Source organism: Sarcophilus harrisii, chromosome 4, assembly GCF_902635505.1.
Source record: "Sarcophilus harrisii chromosome 4, mSarHar1.11, whole genome shotgun sequence".
NCBI classification, from domain to species: Eukaryota; Metazoa; Chordata; class Mammalia; order Dasyuromorphia; family Dasyuridae; genus Sarcophilus; species Sarcophilus harrisii.
In genome coordinates this window covers 34,590,747-34,605,117 of record NC_045429.1, presented here as the reverse complement: position 1 = coordinate 34,605,117, position 14,371 = coordinate 34,590,747, and the positions used below count along the sequence as shown (strand labels likewise).

The 14,371-nt window shown below is 39.3% G+C and overlaps 1 protein-coding gene across 5 annotated transcripts in view; it reads left to right on the top strand.

Moving 5' to 3' along the window:
- The window catches only part of LRRC8D (leucine rich repeat containing 8 VRAC subunit D), a 140,486-nt gene extending 132,468 nt beyond the window's left edge, over window positions 1-8,018 (top strand). For all 5 annotated transcript variants that reach the window (XM_031969346.1, XM_031969350.1, XM_031969347.1 and 2 more), the window contains exon 3: window positions 5,197-8,018. In XM_031969346.1, the coding sequence (XP_031825206.1) occupies window positions 5,199-7,775 (2,577 nt within the window). In that variant the 5' untranslated portion in view covers window positions 5,197-5,198 and the 3' untranslated portion in view covers window positions 7,776-8,018. The remainder of the gene's footprint in view (window positions 1-5,196) is intronic.
- The last annotated feature ends 6,353 nt before the right edge of the window (window positions 8,019-14,371 follow it).

The following is a 14,371-nucleotide window of genomic DNA, read 5'->3' as shown; positions in this document are numbered from 1 at the left end:
TCTCAAATAACAACCCGTTCAAAGCAGAGTTCATTATCTTTCCCCAAAAAATCTTCCCTCTCTGAGTTCTTTCCCAGTATTCCTGAGTTCATCACCATCCTTCCAGTCATTGAGGTCAGAACATCAGTATCCCATTGCTCCCTCTTTCTAATCACTGCCACGTTTTGCTATTTCTTTCCCCCGACTATATTACTCCTACATGTTCTCTTCTTTCCACCAGCCCAGTTTGGGCCTTTATCACCTTTTTACTTGGACTGTTACAGTCGCTTCTAAATTGGACTTCCTTTCTCACCTCTCTCAGCTCCCCGATATGTTTTCCCCCTGAGGCAATTGGGGTTAAGTGACTTATCCAGGGTCACACAGCTAGGAAGTGTTAAGTGTCTAAGATTAGATTTGAACCCAGGTCCTCCTGATTTCAGAGCTGGGGCTCCATCCACTGCATCAACTAGCTGCCTCCAACTCCCCTCTCTAACCATGTCAGCACTACTATCCCCCACCACATAATAAATTAGTCATTAAATTAATCATTCCTTTACCTCCAGGATTGAATACAAGATGTCCCCCAGTTATTAAAGCTTAAAACTGCACAAATGCTTTTGGAATAGCTTGTATAAAGCATCCTACTTAGCATCTAAAGCCCTTTCCCATCATTCTGGCTGTTTTATACCTTACTCCCCTACTCACACTTTACTCTGGTCCAGCAATATTGACCAGCTTGCCATTCTCTTATAGGGCACCATATCTCTCATCTTCCTTAGTTTAAACACAGTTCCTGCCGCATGGTAAGCTCCTGATAAATGTTTATTAACTGACAGACCTACACGCCAGCATCTTGTCTTTGAGAATACCTTAATGCTACCTTGTATGTATTTATTTACTTGCACTTAGCACAATGGCTGGCATCTAGTAGACATTTAATAAGGATTTGTTAATGGAGTGATGTCACAAAGGAAGTTTGATTTATTTGTAATTGTTTTATTTTCTTTTTTATGTCTCTGTTACTTCCCAATGACTTTTTCCCCTTCACCAGCAATACTGCATGCACCCCGTTCAACAAAAAATATAATCAAGGAAATCAATGTATGTGTGTATGAGAATTGATTAAAGGATGTGAGGAGAAAAACGTGTGTGTATATACACATAATATATCATTATATGGTAATAAAAGTGCATTTGCATATAATATAGAATGTACATTTATATCTACATCTACTTGTTTTCTTCTCCCTATATATGCACATATATTATTACATATCTGTGTATGTATAAACTCATAGATACAAAACATGGCAATAATCAGACCACAGGTTTTAAACCTGGCTAACAAATGTTGGTACATTTAAAGATGTTAATTTCAAAATGAATAAATCTTGAGCATCTCATATAAGATCCCTACTAATAATTCCTGGGACTCAATTTGACTCGCTCCCGGCCCCGAATGAATTTACATGCTAAAAGATGTAGTTATTCTCAGAATCGAGCATTTGCCATTTTGCTCTTGTTTCAAATAATGCTGCTAGTTTCATTTAAATGACTCTATACTATGCTTTTTGAAACAAAGGACACCAGATACAAATATAACAGCTAAACTGGAACTCAGAACTTCCCACAAAAGCAGGATGTGGTGACCATATGATTTGAACAGAGAAGTTAAAACTTACAGATTACAAGTAAAGAAGCACTGGGTTCAGGTATATTTCTATTAGGGAAATGGGTTTGAATTCCATTTGTGTTACTTGCCATTTTACACATTTGTTTCTTCATGAAAAGGCTGAAGTGTGATGATATTAGTAGCTTCAATTGTTGCTGTAAATAAGTTTGCAGTTTACATCTGCCAGCTGGTGGTTAATGGTGGCCAGTTTGGGTAATCTGGTGACCAGGAGAGGAATACTCCACAGATATCAGCCTGGTAAAAAATTCTAAAGAAGAAATAAACAATGGAACAGGATAATTATGCATAACCACCACACTGGCTCTGTAAATGATCTGTGGGTGTTGTGAGAAAGGCCGGTAATTATTAAGGTAATTAAATTTGGAGTTATGTTGGTGTAATGTTCAGTGATAATAAACCAGATGTGGATGTTTATAGATTTCAAATTATCTTTTGTGCAGCATCGGGAAGAACCTTAATAGCAATAAGAAATCATAATCCAGAGCTTCTTTGCCTAGCATCTGTATACTTTTAAAATCTTTTTAAAAAATATAACATAATTGCATTTAATAGAATTAGCCTTATTTCTAACCTGTCATATTTTATTTTATGCATTTTAAATAATTATTGTGAAGAGGGGTTCATGACACAGAACAGATTAAAGGTCTCTGCTCTTACATAGCCTTTCCAGTAAGTCTCGGCCCACATACCAGTGGGATACCAATGATCTGGCTCATGGAAGCTGTTGTGTGAGCATGTACCCATGGTTTTGGTTAAATGAGGACTAAGTCACCTTTCTTTGGCTGTGGGTTTCTAGAACTTTGACCCCATGGTGCAGGGCTCAACCAGCCTGAAACTACAACCCATTTGAAAATTCTAAGCTATTCCTTAGAGAGCAACAATAAATGATCTTGAATCAGGACCCAGGCCTAACCATGATTGAAAAGTAAACCTAAAAAGAATTTAAACTCTTAGTAACTGAAAAAAGCAATCCCGATCTTTGAGAGCTGATCATGAACCAGGATATCTCCTTGGCTAAAAGATGGGAATGTACTGACCCAAGTGTGGTATATGTTATTTCTCTAGGGGTCATTCTATAGTAGAGATTCTTCAGTTGGGGTCCAGGAATTTTTTTTTCCTGGCAATTGGGGTTAAGTGACTGGCCCAGGGTCACACAGCTACGAAGTGTACGTGCCTGAGGCTAGATTTGAACTCAGATCCTCCTGACTTCAGGGCTGGTGCTCTATCCACAGCGCCACCTAGCTGCCCCCTTCAGGAACTTCTTTTTAAAAAATCTTTCTATTTCTATGTATTTTATCTTATGCATTTTAAAACATGATTACGAGCCATTCCTATTCTTCATCAGATAGTCATCAAAAGGGTCCAAAACACAAAAAAGGATAAGAATTCCTGTTCCATAAGAACCATTTTTCTTCTTAGCTGTTTTCCTTTGTTAACAGAGAGACTTCTAAAAAATTTTTTTGTGGTGGGTTGGGAAAAGGAAGGGATACTTTGCAGGCAAAAAATTAAAAACATCAGTAAAATCGATTTGTTTCTTTTTAAATTTTTAAAAGACCACTTTATTCAAGATCCCTAGTCTCCCCTGCCCCATTTTTGATGCCCTTTCTCTTACTCAATTTGATGCTGGGTATAGCCCCAGAACTGCTAGATATGTGCCCCTTGCCTTTCTGTCCTATCAGCTTTCCCTAACAAAACTTATTTTCCAGATTGATGGATGATGAATTCACACAATTCATGAATTCATTGATGAATGAATTCATTCACACAAAGGCATGTGTTCTCACAAAGTTTGATATTAACCTCTTTCAAGGGTATTTACTTTTTAATGGTAGAATTTGATGGTTTAATTAGCCTAAGCCAAAGAAGTAAATCTCTAAGTGTAAAATTTTACTTATTACAAAACTAGGGAATGAGCACCTGGTTTGGATTCAGGGAACCTACATTTGGGTCCTGGCTCTGACATTTAACACCTTTATGACTTTGGACACATCAGAAACCTCTAGGTTTCATTTTTCTCTTTAGTAAAGTGAGAAGATATTTTGCCCATCCCTAACGTCCCAATACTCTAAATCTCATGATTCTAAAAAGTTAGTAAGGATGGGGAGAATGAGAGAGGGGATCTGGGTGGCCTTGGCTGATACCTGGGAAATCATACTGTATTGGAAATCATCCACCCTTCTTACTGATAATAATGATAACGGCTCCCATCTGCATAGCATTATCTCACTTATTTGTGATAAGGTTAGACTCTCTTCTTTCAGAAAGAGATAGATAGGATAAAAGGACAGAAAGACTAGAAAGATAGACAAAATAGATAGATGGATGAATGGACAGATGATAGATAGATAGGAAGGACTGATGAATGGACAGAGATAGATACATAGATGGATGGATAGTAGAGAGACAGGACAGATAGACAAAAACTAGATAAATAAATAGGATAGATGGATAGAAAATTGGATGAATGGTAGAAGTATTAGAATGGATAGACCAATGGATGGTTAGATGATGAATGGATAGTAGACAGACAGGATAGATAGATAGAAAGACTAGATAAACAGGATAGACAGAAGGATGGATGGATAGAGGATCAATAGAGAGATGGATGGATAAGTGGATGGATGGATAATAGATAGACAAGATAGATAGACAAAGATTGGATGGATAAATGGATGGATGGATAGATGGAAGATAGTATTGAAGATTGGATACATGGATGGATGGATGGATAGTAGACAGACAGAAGAGATAGATAAACAGAATGGATAGATGGTAGATGGTATTGAAGAATGGGTGAATGGATGATGGGATAGAGAGGTGGATGAATAGTAAATAGAAAGACTAGATAGATAAATAGGATAGACAGGTGGATAGATAAATGGATGGATGGATGGTACTATTGTAGAATGGATGGACCAATGGATGGATGGGTGGATGGGTAGAGAAATGGATGGGTGGATGAATAGTAGATAGATGGACAGACTAGGTATACATATACTACCTATTCAACATTTATTTAATCCTACTTTATGTTAATAGTTTTCTTCTTGTGTGTAGGTATATCTCCCCAAGTAGGATCATAGTATCATAGATTTAGAGCCAGCCACATATCTCAGAGGTCATCTAGTCCAGCCTCAGTATTTTATAGATGAGAAAAGTGAAGAATTCCTAAAGGTACCCAATATTCCATTCTAAATAGAAGATATTCAAGAAGTACTCAGAAGAGTAATAAATACCTAAATATGCATTTTCTCCTGTTATCTTCCTACACCTATTTTTCAGTTCCTTCATTTCTCAAAAGATAAGGAGAGGAAGTCACAGAAAAAACTAAAATAACTTCACTCTGTTTCTTCTCTCCTTCAGGCATGTCCCTTGGACTCCCAGTACATCTTTCCCTCAGTTCCTAATTAGGCTTATATTGGATAAAGGGAGAGATACCAAAAGTGTGAAGCTCTTTTAAAGAGAAAAATGAATGAATTTTCTGTAGCCTTATAGTAACGGGTCTTTGTTTTTGTTTTCTCCAGGAATGTTCACCCTTGCAGAAGTTGCCTCTCTCAATGACATTCAGCCGACTTACCGGATCCTGAAACCATGGTGGGATGTATTTATGGATTATCTGGCTGTTGTTATGTTGATGGTTGCCATCTTTGCCGGAACCATGCAGCTTACCAAAGATCAAGTGGTCTGCCTGCCAGTGTTGCCATCCTCGGTAAATTCAAAAGCACACCTTGCATCAGGAAGTGCTGATATGACCACTGATGCCCCGAAGTTTGAGGTCGCCACAGACCAAGACCGGTGGACAGCCAAACCCACATCCTTCGATGAGGCAGTTGCCGTAACCTCCGGCTCACCTCTCAGCAAGACTAGCTCTCCTCACACAGATTCCCCGGTCCCAAATCAAGAGGTGAGAAAGGAGATCAGAGATCCTACAGGTCGGAAAACTAACTTGGATTTCCAGCAATATGTATTTATTAACCAGATGTGTTACCATCTCGCTCTTCCATGGTATTCCAAGTATTTTCCTTACCTTGCTCTAATACATACTATTATTCTCATGGTCAGTAGCAACTTTTGGTTCAAATATCCCAAAACGTGTTCAAAAGTGGAACATTTTGTTTCTATATTAGGAAAGTGCTTTGAATCTCCTTGGACTACAAAAGCGCTGTCTGAAACAGCGTGTGAAGATTCAGAGGAGAACAAGCAGAGACTGACCGGAGCTCAGTCTCTCCCAAAACACGTGTCCACTAGCAGTGATGAAGGGAGCCCCAGTGCGAGTACCCCCATGATCAACAAAACTGGCTTTAAGTTTTCAGCTGAGAAGCCTGTGATTGAGGTTCCTAGCATGACAATTCTAGATAAAAAAGACGGGGAACAGGCCAAAGCCCTCTTTGAGAAGGTGAGGAAGTTCCGCGCCCATGTGGAAGACAGTGATCTGATTTATAAACTCTATGTAGTCCAGACTGTTATCAAGACAGCCAAGTTCATTTTCATTCTCTGTTACACGGCGAACTTTGTCAATGCCATCAGCTTTGAGCATACCTGCAAGCCCAAAGTGGAGCACCTGACTGGCTACGAGGAGTTTGAGTGTACCCACAACATGGCTTATATGTTGAAAAAGCTGCTCATCAGTTACATCTCCATCATCTGCGTCTATGGTTTTATCTGTCTCTATACCCTCTTCTGGTTGTTTCGGATACCTTTGAAGGAATACTCCTTTGAAAAGGTGAGGGAAGAGAGTAGTTTTAGTGATATTCCAGATGTCAAGAATGACTTTGCATTTCTTCTACACATGGTCGACCAGTATGACCAACTGTACTCTAAGCGTTTTGGTGTCTTCTTGTCCGAAGTCAGTGAAAATAAACTTAGGGAAATCAGCTTAAACCACGAGTGGACATTCGAAAAGCTTCGGCAGCACGTGTCTCGCAACGCCCAAGACAAGCAAGAACTGCACCTTTTCATGCTCTCGGGGGTCCCCGATGCTGTGTTTGATCTCACGGACTTGGATGTACTCAAGCTGGAGCTCATCCCGGAAGCTAAGATCCCAGCCAAGATTTCACAGATGACTAACCTTCAAGAGCTGCACCTCTGCCACTGTCCGGCCAAGGTGGAACAGACGGCTTTTAGCTTCCTCCGAGATCACTTGAGATGCCTTCACGTCAAATTCACTGACGTAGCTGAGATCCCGGCCTGGGTATACTTGCTTAAGAACCTTCGGGAGTTGTACTTGGTAGGCAACTTAAACTCCGAGAACAATAAGATGATAGGATTGGAGTCTCTGCGGGAGTTGAGGCACCTTAAAATCCTCCACGTGAAGAGCAATTTGACCAAAGTTCCATCCAACATCACAGATGTAGCCCCGCATCTCACAAAATTAGTCATTCACAACGACGGCACTAAGCTCGTGGTACTCAACAGCCTTAAGAAAATGATGAATGTAGCCGAGTTGGAGCTCCAGAACTGTGAGCTGGAGAGGATCCCTCATGCCATTTTCAGCCTTTCTAATTTGCAAGAGCTGGATCTGAAGTCCAATAACATACGCACAATTGAGGAAATCATCAGTTTCCAGCATTTGAAAAGACTGACTTGCTTGAAATTATGGCATAACAAAATTGTGAACATTCCCCCCTCCATTACTCATGTCAAGAATCTGGAGTCACTTTATTTCTCCAACAACAAGCTTGAGTCCTTGCCCGGGGCAGTGTTTAGTTTACAGAAACTCCGATGCTTAGATGTGAGCTACAACAACATTTCAGTGATCCCAGTCGAAATAGGATCGCTCCAGAACCTGCAGCATTTGCATCTCACCGGGAACAAAGTGGACGTTCTGCCTAAACAGTTGTTTAAATGCATTAAATTGAGGACTTTGAGTCTGGGGCAAAACTGTATCACCTCGATCCCAGAAAAAATCAGTCAGTTTTCACAGCTCACTCAGTTGGAACTGAAGGGAAATTGCTTAGACCGCCTGCCAGCCCAGTTGGGGCAGTGCCGACTCCTCAAGAAGAGCGGGCTGGTGGTGGAAGATCACCTCTTTGACACTTTGCCAACGGAGGTCAAAGAAGCATTGAACCAAGACACAAATACCCCTTTTGCAAATGGGATCTGAGTGGAGATCACACATCCCCACGCTCATGGGTGGGAAAGACTTCCTAGATGCAAATGCTTGTATGCAAGTTGTTGCAAGATGATGCATTAGGAGGAAAGACACCTTTAAAGGAGAGAGAGTGAGCGAGAAAGAGAGTGCAAGAGTGAGAATGAGTAGAAGCCTGATAAGAGATGTAACCGAGTGTTCAGTGTTCGTAGTGTTTCAAGAAAACATTTCTAAATCTTTTTTTTTCTTTTCTTTCTTCCTTTTCTTTTTTTTTTTTTTCTCTTTTCTTTTCTTCTTTTTTTTGTGTGTGGGAAGGGAAGGACAAATTATAATCACTAATCTCAATTTCTTTTTAAATTGTAACTTGGATGCTGCCGCTGTTGAATGTTTACAAATTGCTTGCCTGCTAAAGTAAATGATTAAATCCACATTTTCTTACTATATAACTCTCTCCTTGGGTGTCTTTATTTGGGGCCTAACCATTAGACCAGTATTTGGATTAAATAGAGCCCCTAAAAGCCCATGTGTGATGGGCAGTTCTTGCTTTCCTTTTATGCTTCAATTTAAAAGGATCAAATTCTACTCCATATAAAATGTACATATCTAATACACATTTGACTCAGGATATTGCCAAAGCTTGTTTTTATAGCTCTGACTTTCCTGAGGACTACAATATATAGAAAAGAGGCAAGTCTATGGTATTATACCTGTGATCTCTTTGGTACAGGGAATTATCAGATGAAGAACTCCTTCCTCCCTCTCCCTGTAATTCAAATCAACACTTTTTCTGCAACTTATATAGTTTAAAAGACTTTTGGAGCAGTTAAGGTGATTTGCCCAGCATCACACTGTCAATATATTGTCAAGGCAAGACTTGAATCCAATTCTTTCTGGCTTTGAAACCAGCTCTCTAAGCACTATCACAAGCTGCTCTGACTTAAGGGATATGGCTTTTAAAAAATAAACAATTTTTTAAAATGTATACCCCAGCTGTTTTTCTTTTTATTATATTTTTCTATTAATTAAAATCTCTCTCTCCTACCTCCCCTCTCCCAATTGAAAAAAGAAAGAAAAAAACCTTGCAACAAATCCATATAGTAAAGAAAGGCAAAATCCCACATTGGTCACATCCAAAGGTTATATGTATATCTCATTCTGCTCTCTGAGTAAGAGATGGATAAGATGTTTTATCATGAGCCCTCTGCAATCATGGTTAGTCATTTTACAAAGACACTGACAGTCTTCAACAACTTCTCCTCTCAGCAATATCCAATAGGTTTACCATTAATTAGAGAGTGTGCATCCTTTAGAAATGAAAATTAAGAAAAGTTATGAATTGCACAGTTGATCCCACATGTGTTTCATTTGACTCAAAAGTAAGTTAAAATACTCTTTTTGCTATAAGTAGGATAGTAAGTTAACATGAAAATTTAAGGGAGACTTCAATCTACTTTTGAAAATGTTAGCCTTTCCCAAATAATTTAGTGACAAGCCATATTTCTTATATTTGACCATGTTTGTGCAAGGTCACATTTAGGAAAACACTAGGAACATTGACCTCAAAAGGGATGCTACAGTCACTCTCTTCAAATGTACAGTAATGATTTGTAAGATGTTTAAGTTCCTTTTAAGCCCAGTGGGTCATTACTAAGCCAGGACTTATAAGGTCCTCTCCAGGAAATAAATTATTCATTTGAAAAGTAATTCAAAACTGGTGGAAGGACATTTTCAATCCACTGGAATACATTCATTTGCATATTGAATAAAGGTTTACTCAACTAAATACATATTACAGCTCCAGCTTTCTCTCAACACTTAGAATTTGCCCTTTGATACATTCTATGGTGTTTTGTTGTTCTAATTTGTCATTTAGCCCCACTGGCCTTTTGACATTTTTTTATACTGGTAATAAGATAATATATGGCCTTTTGCCATTTCCTTTTTAGATTTTTATTTGGTTTTTTTTTTTTTCACCCTTAGAATTAAAACTAGTTTGCTTTATTATTCCTGGATAGTCATCTGACTCTTTACATGTACTATTGCCTTTACTTTTTATTGCTCTTCCCTTTCCCCCATAACCTGCCCATCTTTTGGCAGAGAAGCAGGTAATTCGGTGTCTAAAGGTTGATGACAAAACTAAGGTTCTGGTCGCCTCTGAGTAATGGCATTGATTTGGATACAGAGAGAGATTTTTTTACCCTTGTCTCAAGCTGTACTGATGTCTCCTTTGGCCTCAAACCAGCAGAAAACGACAACCCCTATCCTCTAGGATGTGAGTGGGCACCACAAAGAATATTTTGCTTTAGATGCCACAGACTTACTTGGATCAAGATTTGTCTTTAAGCCAGGCAGATTTGAAGAATTAGGGAAGGTTTAGACAATGTCTTCATGATTTCTTGCCACCATGTGAAAAACTACAGAAAGAAAGAAAGAAAACTAAATTCATGTCCTTCCCTGCCCCTGGTTAGAACTGTAGCCATCATAACAATGGAGTTGATCCAGATGGATCTCAAAGGAATGAACCTTTGCCTAATTCATCAGTTTCTACCTTAAATTAGACTTTCCTGGATTTTATCAAAGGAAAAGAGGAAACAATTTCATTTAAAAAAAAAAAAAAAAAAAGATGTATGTTCCAGTGTCCAAGTCAAGTATTCCCCTAAGGAGTCTGGGAGTCTTTTCAGATAGGGAGAGATCAAGTTTCAGGATCAGCCCTTCACTCAGAATTCACACCTGAAATATACATCTGCTGATGACAGGTCTTTATCACACCCATCTACTTGTTGGCTTGAGAGATTAAGATTCTGAGGGAATACTAAGGGAGCTGAGTTGTATCAAACACCCAGCTGAAAAGTTAAGGGACTAACTTTGTATTGTTACATTTGAATTTCATCATCTTGTTTGTTTTAATCTTTTAATATCCTTTGAGTCGCATGGACTATAAAACCTCCTTAATGTCCAGTTTTAATATTCTTTGAGTCTCATGGACTGTAAAACCTCCTTATTGTCCCTTTTTAATATCCTTTGAGTCCTATGGACTGTAAAATCTCCTTAATGTCCAGTTTAGAGGAGCACTGAGAAAGATTGCCTTGTCTATGAATGTTGTCTTTTATTTATCCTATCATTAAACTCCTAGCACCATCTCGGCACTTCATACCCACCATCACCATCCCAATAAACATCTCACAGAAACATCAGTAATGAATTGTAACCAAACCAACAGGGTGCAATGACTCAATAACTAAATAACCTCCCTTCCATTAGATTGGCTTCCTGTCTCCCTTTGGGCAATCAGTGAAGCTCCTGGGCCTTGGTTTCCTTAAATATAGAATAAGATCTTTGAACTAGATGGCCTTGGAAGTTCCTTCTGCCACTAGATACTTGAGACCGCCATGATGTTGCAAAACCTTACTTGTCATAATCATGTTCCCATCTCTTATTCGTAACATTGTTTTTATGGAACTAACAATGTTCTATAATGTTTCACCTAAAGTGTTTTTTGTGAAACAGTGAACAAAGACAGCATTAAGTTTGCTTATTAAATTTATTCAGTTGTCTGGAGGTCAGTAGCTTTTATTTAATCCAGGGGTTCTTATCTTGGGATCTTTGAATTTTGTTGTTATTTTGCTAACTATATTTCAATATTATTGTTTTCCTTTGTATTTTGTGTATTTTATTTTTATTTTACACATTTATTTAAAATGTTATTCTGAAAAGGTATCCTAGATTTCTCCTGGTGGCTTTAACCCAATAGTGAATGCGCCTGCTTGTGGCAGAGACTCTCCTACCCTGAAGTCAGAAGGACCTGAGTTCAAATCCGATCTTAGACACTTAACACTTCCTAGTTATGTGACCCTGGGCAAGTCACTTAATCCCAATTGCCTCGGCCAAAAAAAGAGAGAGAGAGGGGGACTCTTACCTTTCCCATGGAAATATTGTTTTGATTTCCTTTGATATGATGGCAGATGACAGTTTTTGGTAGTGGATACTATCACCTACACCTTATTCTACTTTTTTCTCCCTGCTCTATATATAAGCTCTACCTTTATGTATCGATAGATATGTAGGGAAATGGACAGAGAGATAGAGATGTAGAGCTATATCCTCCCTTTCCCCATCCGTTTCCTTTGATCCTTTGGACCACATATTATGCTCTCATATGTCTTTACCTGTCTTCCTACATTATTAGTAATGTTTGGGATATTGGGAATGTTTTCAAGATGGTTAAAAGTCCACAGCATCCCTTTATCCCTCACCATATCTATAAATGTTGAATCATTCCAACTGAAGCTCACAATAATGGTTATTTATGATTGGAAAGCTCTATAGCAGCAGAATTCCCAAGATAAATGGGAAGAGGCAGGGAGAGTATGGAGAATAACATCAATACCTGTTCTTCAGTGTTATAATCACCCTTCGGCAATGTCTACTTGTTAATTAACACTTTGGGCTTAAAACAAATGGGCCTTAGCTGCTTCCATGTGATATAAACTAGCAGCATACCTGGAGTGCAGAATTTCTATTAGCTTAATGGAATAAACTATTAAAATGATTTCTTTAAACTTTGCCATTTTTATAGTTACTTAGTTTGAATGTAGCATTCCCTACCGGTATCACAGATGGCCGATGAGTCTCCGTTGTGATATTAAAGGAACATAATAAATGGAAATAAAGGAGAATTAGATAAATTTTAGTGTGAAATAGAGGCAATTAAGCCTATTTTCATAGTGCTGTATGTAATGTCTTTCCAATGATGAGTGCATTATTTCAAAGAAAGGGAAGAAAAGGTAGCAATCCTGATGCTTTCTTCTAGCACTCCAGTGATGTTCCATAGAACAACAGCATGGGCAGAGACACATTTGGGAAGCTGCCCTGCACTGGCAAACGCCTGAGGTATCTCAGCTGCTCCTTAGAGAGCTTCACTGATATAGGGGTTGTCCCGTGTTGATGATCCAAGTTCTGGCGGAGCTTTCCTCTCCTGCCTGTCAGGTCCAGTTGTTCTCCTTCATAATTGCCCATCTCCAAAGTCATCGTCTTATAATTGCTCATAAAAATATAGCTAAACTGCCTGATGAAAAAAATTCTCTGATTTGCTGTAAGCGATGTTGCTGCTACATAGGCAGTCTCTAGTCTATCTGTCCTAGTTAATGTATATGGTCGGGAGGCGGGGCAGGGAGCCACCAAAAATTGAAGCTCCCATTTTCTGGGTGGCAACATAATTAGGGACCCGGGATTTGAGTTCTCTGAAGTTTAGTGTCTTGTGATGACTGGTAAAATGCAGTACTTCTGGTTCTTGTCCTTCTTTCTCAAAGAGAACCAAAATGACATCATTATATTAGAGTCAAGTCAGTGTGGCTGACTATGGCTGATCAGACCAATAAGAGCTCAGAATGCTCTGCCACAGGTCGGACACAAACAATTCCTATGAACATTTGGGGTGGATTATCTAACTTGGCGCATCTCATGTTTCTCCTGAGCTAATTTGATTCTGTTTTGCTCACAGAGCACAGTACCTTCTCTGATGAGGGCACGCCATCAGTTCTAAAGTTCTTCAGAGAAACCTTGAGAGTTTCTTTGTATTGCTTTTTCTGGCCACTACATAAGTGCTTGCCCTATGTTAAGTTCTTCATAAAATAGTCTTTTTGGCAAGTGTACATTTGGCATTCAGTGTGGCCGGCCCAAAGGAGTTGTGTCTTCTGTAGTAGAGTCTGAAGGCTTGACAGTTTAGTTTGAGAAAGGACCTCAGTGTCTGGTATCTTCACCTGCCAGGTTGTGAAGACCGTGTTAGCACCCTGGATATCTTAGAATAAGCCAGAGTCAGGATAAGCAAAAGTCCTTGATCTTTATTCTTGGTCTTTAGGGGTAGAAGTGAAGGGAATGGACATAGGATCTCCACGACCTTCCTTCTCCTCTTCTACCACCAAAGTGACTCTGGCTTGTCTAACTCCACCCCCTAATCCCTCCTACAATCCTCTGTATACACCAATCATTGAGTCAGCACAGAATAGTGGGAAGGGCCATTTTCCAAACATATTCCAATAGAGTATTGTCCAATCAGTAATTAGCCTTAAGTGCTTGGTTGTCCAACCCCAGTGCATCAACTCAGTTTTAGCCCTTTACATCTCCCGCTTTGTTTTGTTTTAAAACACAGGTGGTCACGCCCTCCCTGACTTCTCAGGAAGGGAGATGAAAAGCACCAAAGGGAAGTGGGGAGTCAAGCCAGATGTTGCCAGGGGGTTTCTGGGCCAAAGGGTCTTATTAGAAACATGTATGCACAAAGCCATCAGCATGGGAGGTATTACACAATCACATAGCAATAACGCACAGGCTAGTAGTGATGACTCTCCCCACAACCAGTGCAGGCTCAATGTGGTGTAACAAACATGAATTGTACATGCAAGTAGCGATATAACAAACAATATGAATCAACATGGTGGTGTACAAGATTTCCAGAAGTCCCAGAAGGAGGGTATGTAAACAACAGTCACACATACACCTTCTTCAGCAGCAAAGAGATAGTCCAAAACCAATCTATTGTCCATTGCTTCACGTGTCAGGGAATCCAGTGATCGCCACAAGTTTTTGAAGTCCTACAACAGGCTTATCATATCTCA